Raw genomic sequence first — 8611 nt, 5'->3', positions numbered from 1 at the left:
GAGTTGATGTGATCAGTGAAATTTTGGACTTCCTGGGCTTTAATTTTAACCCAGGTGTCGTCAACATATCTGAACCAATGGCTCGGTGGCCAGCCCCTGTTAACAATAAGTGTTAATTAGGTGTCAACGATAGCCATGTGATGTGAGTATCAGTCACACGGAGGCTGGGCTTAAAAGCCTGAATTTTGCCTGAAACTCTCAGACTGAAGAAGTCTCTTGGAGAAGAGCCGAAACGTTTCATTAGAGAAGAACCCGTCCAGAGGACCTACACATTTTTTTTCTTTTTAATTTAATCATTATTTTTTATAGTTTCATTTAAAATACAAACTGATAAAGTCACCTCCATGATTTTGTATGTTGGTTTGTGCAGTGAAAACGACGCGTCGTCAGAGAACGAGCAGCTGCTGAGCCGCAGCATTGACAGCGACGAGGAGCCCACGTCAGATAAACAGGGTTCGCCGGAGACCCCGACCGCCAACCCCAACCCGTGCCTCGTCGACCTGGGTAACAAACCGGACCTCTCCCTGCTCTCTCTGGGACTCCTGGGCCGCGGCCGCGCCTGCAACGGCACCTCTGCTGTCGTAGCCACCCACGCTAACGGCATCACAAGTCCCACCCACATGAACGGCATCAACCATATGGCCTCCAGCAACCACATCAGCGGTGTGAATGGGATCAACAACAATAAAACACTGGGGGTAAGAAGTTGACGCTTTTTAAAGGAGACTGTGTAGAATGTAATTTTGAAATTACCTACAAACGTGTCATAAAATGTGTTTAAAACGTTGACTTTTTTTTTGCTGTATACAGATGCTACAGAGTCGAAGGAAAAAGATATTAGACCTTTACGCTAGAGCGTGTAATGTGAGTGAGGGTAAGTGTAAATACAATATGTATGGAATAAATCTTGTGTCAGCAGGAATTGAATTTGAATTGCTCAGATTGAATTTGTACGTGCATAGTTTGAAATTGAATACTTTGGTTTGAAAATGAATTTCACTAAATTGAATGGTTTGAAACTGAATTTAAAGTTTTGTATCTGAATTAATTTGCTTTGAAACTGTATTTTGGTTTATTAAAAATCCAGTTTGACTACTTTTACTTTCAGTTCCATAATTCAATTTCTGTTCCAAATTTCAGATTTTCGTGTCACACATCCTGGTCCTTGAGAAAGCCAGGCAGAGTAATCAAACACAGATCCACAGATTTACGTTTCACTTTGGTGAAGTTTCCCTTCTGTGTGTAACAGAGTTGATGCAATCCACCGTAAAGGTGACAAAAACAAACTGTTATTTTATTGCAGTGATTAATTTTACCCATATGTAGAAATTGTTACATTTACATCACACACAGTATGGATCACATATTGATCAGATGCTGCTGCTGACTGATCCATGAGGGGATGTAAATGTAACATTTCCTAAATATAGGTAAAATTAATCACTGCAATAAAATAACTTTGTCTGTTTTTGTCACTTTTATGGTGGATTGCATCAACTCTTCACCAAAGTGAAAMGTGGATTTGTGTTTGATTACTCTGGCTGGCTTTCTCAAGGACCAGAATGTGTGGCATAAAAATCTGAATTTTGGAACTGAAAGTGAAAGTAGTCAAACTGAATTTCTAATAAACCAAAATACAGTTTCAAAGCAAATATAATTCAAATTCAAAACTTTAAATTCAGTTTCAAATCATTCAATTTAGTGAAATTTATTTTCAAACCAATGCATTCAGTTTCAAATTATGCACATTCAGATTCAATCTGAGCAATTCAAATTCACTTCCTGCTGGCACTTTAATCCCACGCAACAAATTACTTTCAGTTTTGTTAGAAGTTACTAGTTGATTAATTAAAACCTGTTTTCTTTTTTTTTAAATTCCTGCAACCTGTGCAGGCCTGAGCCCCACAGAGCTTCCCTTCGACTGCCTGGAGAAGGCGAGCCGCATGCTGAGCTCGTCCTACAGCAGCGAGGCGGCGGTGGTGAAGACGTGGCGGCACCTGGCCGAGAGCTTCGGTCTGAAACGTGACGAGATCGGGGGCATGAGCGACGGCCTTCAGCTCTTCGAGCGAGTGAGCACRGCTGGCTACAGCATCCCGGACCTGCTCAGCCGCCTGGTGCAGATCGARCGGCTGGACGCCGTGGAGTCGCTCTGCGCCGACGTGCTGGGGAGCGGCGAGGTGGCGGCAGTGGCTGGACGGCAGAGCATCAACAGTTTTCACAGCCAGTTGGTCTGTCCCTCCCCGTGCACGTCGCCATCCCAGCGCTGCGCCAGCGTCTGAATATACGGCGGAGCAGACTGAAAAAGACTTGGAAGACTTCCAGTACACATATATGTAAGGACAGATTTAGTTCTGACAAGGATGAATGTGCATATAGTGTACACTTTACCCCTATCACATGAAGAATGTCAGTGGGCTCTCTGTCCACRGTCCTTAATCTGTCAAAAGCTAACAGCCTGAAAGAGTTTTTCCAGATGCTACAAAGTTTGGAATTTATATTAAAAAAAAGGAAATCAATCCTTATCAATAGTGACAATATATTCCCTAGTTTGCAATTTCAGCCTCTTGTCTGTGAGACTATAATAACCAAACTTTTATTTTTATTAGCATGTTCTCTTCTTCAAATGCCATAAAATTGTATAAAAAAAATAGCTGGAAGGCCTTTGCGCTGGACGCATCTTTATCCTTGAAGTTTTGACATGGAACTCATATCCCCACCCCCACCCAGTTAAAGCCAGACACTTGTGTTCGTACAAAGACCGCGGCATTAGTTAGCATTCATGGCTGCTCCGATGACTGGGCTGTCATCACACAGGGAAGCCAGCAGATACAAGCTCCCTACTTAGAATGCAATCCTCGTGGCCAGCTGGAAATGCTAAAAACCATCATTCAGCTCAGCTTTCATCTCGTAAAATCATCTGAACTTTAGGCATCAGTCGACACCCCTCTCCATCTTTTGCTGAATCCTAATTTCATTAAACACCATTGCCAAAGAAACACATTAGACTGATTTTTCTTCCTTTTTTTTTTCATTTTTAGTGCATTGCAAGGATTGCATTCTGTAAAGTTGGGGTTTACTCTGCAATAGTGTTATCAATTGATTAGGTGTGGATGAAGCAAATGGAAATGTTCAACCTCACAAAAAAGCAAAAGAAAGAAACTCCAAAACACATGGATTGGTTTTAGGTGTTTAGCATTCAAGCATTTGTGCCATGTACCGACTGAACATTGTTCTGCCTAAGACCAGATGCCCTCAATCCACTGTCAACAACTTAAACCCACAGATTTAGGTACTCTTCAACTGCAGCTACTTCCTCAGCGGTGACCCAGTCTTTGACCGCGCCCCCCAATAACTCTGCCTGTTACTCCCCTACACCCCAGTCTTGTGGTCCAGTGCTGCCGCCATCCCTAATTTTTTAGCATGTGGCTCTATGCCCCTAATAAGCTGAAAGTGTTGTGGTTTACAGAGCGGGTGCAAAGTGCCTGTGATTTCCAGCACCTTATTAAGCATTTAGGGCCACTTAACCACTGAAAGCCCAGTAGAAAAGCTATAAAACCCCCTTGCATTAAAAAAAACAAAGATTGATGCCAGGGCAGATGACTAATTAAMCAGCCCCAGGGTTCTTGCACTGTGAACGGTGCAAGAATGCCGCCCGCTGCGTTGGAGGTAGCACTAGCTTCAGCGTCTTTTTCAGCCTTTGTGGTTGGCTCAGTCATGCTCAGGCAGGATTTTAGCTCCCCTCGCCCCTATGGGACCAATAGACTAAACAAGAACAATATGCGTTCGTGTGAGTTCTGGAGAAGCARCTGAGGCTGGTTAGGTGTGTGCGCACGGTTCAGACACTGTTCCTCTGATAAGCATCGGGCTAAACGTTTTGAGGAGTTGATGCTCGCTGCGCCTCTAATAATACTCGCTGCAGGTGAAGTTTGCTCGTTTCTGCAGCAACTATCCGTCACGACTCAAAGTTCTCTGAWGTCAGAGCAATGCCAAGGGCTGCTTTGATCTCACTACGTGGAGACAGGACCGATCTCAATCTGATGTTTCCGGTATAATGTCCTAGGTCTGCCCTGCATGTACGTCTCTTCCTCTTAACACWTTTTGTCATCTCTTCCATTGCAATCTGGGGCAGGACTCCTGTACTTTAAATTAATTTGCATACTTGCTTATTGACTCAGTAATTTCTTTTTGTTTTTGATCCAAAGATTCAACATAAGCATAACCCCTTCTCAGTTTTCAGTTCAGTTACGATTTGAAATTATTTTTTTTATGTTTCATACGAATTTTGTGAAAATAATTCTGTTGAACTGAAATGAAATGGAGCAAACATTCAGGAACACAAAAATGTTATCCAATATATATATGATATGATGACAAAACACAGAAGCCATACATAATTACTTACCTCAGTAGCACATAGAATATATTACAACTTGTAGAAACACACAAATCATCACAGAACCAAAGTGTAACTGTATATATAAGTTATTATTGTACATAAATATTCCTAAATAAAGATGTATGATGGAACTTATGTTGTCCTATTTTTGTGATGCAGTAACTGTAAATTGCCAAAAGGCAAATGTGCAGAGGTCTATAAAGTACTTGAAAAACATAACTAAGTAAAAGTAAAAATACCTTAACAGAAAATGACTTTGGTAAAAGTAAATTTCACTGATGAGAAAAGTACTTAAAAGTCATAAAACTGTTCATAAAAATTGGGAAAGTAAAAGTGCTTTTAAACACTCTCTAAGAATTAAACTATGGAATTTAATTAACCAAAGTGGTTCCGCTAAACCAAGTGGAGAAAATATTCTTGCCTCATATATACTCTACTGGGTTTAGTGAAACCAGCTGACATGATTTGGTTAAGTAAACTCAACACTTCATTTTTTAGTGTGCATAAAAACTTTCATGATGAGTTTGGACATATATAATTTTGTAATGAGTAACTAGGTGTTAAATTTTCAAGTAAAGAAGTAAAAGTATCAATTTTAGGTTTTAAATGTAACAAAATAAAAGTAAAAACAATTTGAAGAAAAAAAATACTTGGTAAAATTATAAAACCTCAAAAAATTACTTAAGTTCTGTAACAAAGTAAATGTACTTAGTTACTATAAACCTCTGCAAATGTGGACAGTATTATTTGTGCTTTAGTGGTCTTAGAAAACACTAAAATGACAATAATTCRGTCAATGTTACAGATATTGAGCTAAAATGTAATTTGTTTGCAGCTGAGTTTAGATCCCAATTTATGATCCAAGTGCTACTCATTGTGCAGTATCTTTGCAAACTTTGCTGCTGAAGTTGGCCGCGTTTGTTGTTTAGCAAAAATATTTCAACCACTGGACACGATTTTAATGAAACATTTGGAAAGCATCACTGAAAATACATCTGTAACTAGCTAACTTTTAATCACCTCAATTCAAGACGTCTGCAAAAGCAAACCCATGTTAGCCAGCACAGAAATAGCCATAACTACAGATACTTTACAAATGTTGAGCTAAAATGTGACGTGGTAGTAGCTGACTGTCATAAATAACACACTTGAAGTGTGAAATTGCAAAATGTTGCACACATTGTTCTTTTTGAGGTGTGATTAAAACAGCTTTTCAACGTTTTTTGGTTTCAGTTTAAAACTCAAGGGGTGGGGAATGTRCACCCTTTCAAGGAATGTTAGACCTTTAATTATTTATGCTACGTACTATGAGATAAAAATCATTTGTAGAAATTTTTGTTTGTTTTGAAATATTTGGCACAACTGCAAAAAATGTCCACCTAACCAAGTTTTAAAATCTTATATCCAGCCAAAAAGTCTTTTAGATCTTGTTTTAAGATTGATTTACTAAACAAGAACTGATTGTGTAAGAATAATAATCTTGTTTTCAGAATGTGTAAGATTATTTGTCTTGTTAGCCTGAAAATTTGACTCAAATTAAGTCAAAATATCTGCCAGTGGAGTAAGAAAATTTTTCTTGGTAAGACTTCGTGAAATACTTGATTTGACTCAATTTTTTTTTCAAAATCTTACCAAGTAAAATTTTCTCTCCATTGGCAGAAAATTTTGACTAATTTGAGTTAAATTTTCAGACTAACAAGACAAATAATCTTACACATTCTGAAAACAAGATTATTATTCTTACACAATCAGCTCTTGTTTAGTAAATCAGTCTCAAAACAAGATCAAAAAGACATTTTGGCTGATATAAGATTTTAAAACTTGGTAAGATGGACAGTTTTTCTTTACCATAAATTTTCATGTGATGCTGTAACACGTTTAACAGACTCCCTGTGACGTTGCGACACTGGTTACTAAAACAAGTAATGAAACACTTAGCTGAGATTTATAAACCTGAAAAAAGTTTTCATTAATTAAATTAATCAAACTCGGAGTAGCTGCATTCTTAGAAACATCAACCTAAACAATTCTGATGTGAACCATTCTCCTGCACCTTCAAATCTTTTTACTAAAGGCTTATTTCTAATGTGCAGCTCCGGCGGCTGATGCTACCACCGGACACCAGTTTTGTCATCAGGCCTTTCATAGCGTGGGTGTGTAGTTGTGCCAGAATACCAAAAACCTTAGCTAAATAATGAGGTGTGACCGTGCTGGCTGGCTGTGCTTCTCAAGGTTGCTTTAGAAAAGTCTGTCTGGCAGTGAAGACGCTCACTGATGTTGCTGCGAGGCATCAGATTTAGATTTCAAATGCCCACAATGACCCATAAGAAGGGCTTCTTGTTTGAAAAGCTCTGTGAGTCTCTGCTCACACACACACAAGCTTATAGAATAGACAAAAACATCTCTCCAGGGCCTCTTTTTTACATTTTAAGAATCTGACTTTGCTTTCTTTTATACAAGAATAAAAGCACAGCTTCTTCAGGGCAAGGAGTGCCAACTAGAATACCGATTAAAGCTCTGCCAGTTAGCAACACCTTCACAACTAAACACACACATGAAGACACATCAAACAGCAGAGCACACAGAGTAGCTGCACATCAGTAAGTTTGAATTTTTTTTTTGACAACTTCCTTTAACATTACCTCGTGTCTGTTTGGCACGCAGAGATAAAATGTGTTTGAGATCTGTTTTATAATTGCATGTTAAATGCAACACAAATGTGCAACAAGTGTCAAAGATGGCAACGGGAAAAAAAAACGACTCATACTTGTTTTAAAAACAAGTATTCCTATACTGAGCGACAAACAAGTCTGGCACCCTGGAGAGTTCGTATTGTATAAGTTAAACTTTTTTTTTTGAACGTCCGAATAAAGAATTGAGCAATAGTTCTAAAAATCAAACTATTGTGGCGTTCATAAAGACGCACAGCAAATATATACAATGTAAGAAAACCCTCTGGTTAAAATCGAGACTGACACCTTTAAGTTTTACAAATGCAAACCAGAAACAGAAACGCAGAAGAAGAAAAGCTGAATGAAGCTGCTGTAAAACCAGCCTTCCTAATAAAACCCCCAACAGCTGCTTTCACTCAGCTCCATCATTCCTCACAAACAGTCAGGTATTTTAACAGAGCCTCTATAAGCTTATTGCATTACTCAACTAGTGTATTTATGCATATTGTGGTGAAAATAATATACAATTGGTGGTCACCCACAGAAAATTACTAATTGACTTAATGGTTTCGCTAAACTGGAACTGCTGGTCTACCTAATAATATTTGAACATAGTTTACCAGCAAGGGCTGAGCATGGAGACCATTTAGGGTCATTTATTTTGCTATATTTGGTCGATTTAAAAAGCCTAAACCCTAATCTGAGACCAGTTCATTATGTGGTGGTGGTGAAGCTATCCAGACTCTAGTGACAGTGCTAAGACTAGAACCTGAATCAGTTGTTGTCATTTCCTGTAGGTGACAAGGCCTCGTAGAAATGATGATCTGCAGACAACTYAGTTCAGTGAACTACTGTGCACGTACAATTACACCATAAGTGCAGGAGGGGTCACACCTGATTATTTGTGATTTGATTATAGGCACTGGTTCAAGCTTTATTGGGTGTGTTTAGTTTTTTTCCACACTGACTCTGCAGTTTGGTTTRTACTTTGCTGTGCACAAAGTGGGTGCTTAGATTGCTTATGTCTTGGTTTAGCTGTTATAGACGATGTCCAGATTACATGCCTGTTCAGGGGAAAATATGCCTCCATTTGTCACACACTGACACAGTTTAATATTTTTTTTTCTGCTATGCTTTGGTCAAATTGACAGACTAATTTGTCACGGCTCCACTTCAAAACTGAAACAATGACTGTAAAAATAAAACCACACCATTTCTATACAAAGAAAAATCAAGATATGGAACAATCAACGAGGAATCTTATGCTTAAAATGACCATTAAATTAAATTGGCCACTTACTGCACATTATTATCTTTTGTGGCTGAAGTCTTTAAAAGCACATATTTAGCAAATAAAATATTAAGAGGGTACATGTGAGAATTTGGTCAGAACCTAAGCAAATTTTCAGATTCCTGCTTTTTAGGCTACATTTTGATACCTGGATTCCTGAAATCATGAGCGGTTCTAGACATCTGGGATTTGTCTTCCTAATCAGTATAACCCATTATTTAAATTAAATCCTATTTTAGACTATTCTAATGA

The 8611-nt window shown here is 38.5% G+C and overlaps 1 protein-coding gene across 2 annotated transcripts in view; it reads left to right on the top strand.

Moving 5' to 3' along the window:
- edar (ectodysplasin A receptor) overlaps positions 1–4527 on the top strand; it is a gene marked incomplete in the record, with an annotated part of 54305 nt that extends 49778 nt beyond the window's left edge. For both annotated transcript variants that reach the window (XM_014011518.1, XM_014011519.1), the window contains 3 exon segments: positions 371–698; positions 811–874; positions 1894–4527. In XM_014011518.1, coding sequence (XP_013866972.1) covers positions 371–698; positions 811–874; positions 1894–2279 — 778 coding nt within the window.
- Between the last annotated feature and the right edge of the window lie 4084 nt (positions 4528–8611).

This window comes from Austrofundulus limnaeus, unplaced genomic scaffold (assembly GCF_001266775.1).
Source record: "Austrofundulus limnaeus strain Quisiro unplaced genomic scaffold, Austrofundulus_limnaeus-1.0 Scaffold81, whole genome shotgun sequence".
NCBI classification, from domain to species: Eukaryota; Metazoa; Chordata; class Actinopteri; order Cyprinodontiformes; family Rivulidae; genus Austrofundulus; species Austrofundulus limnaeus.
This window is presented reverse-complemented; position numbering and strand designations above follow the sequence as displayed.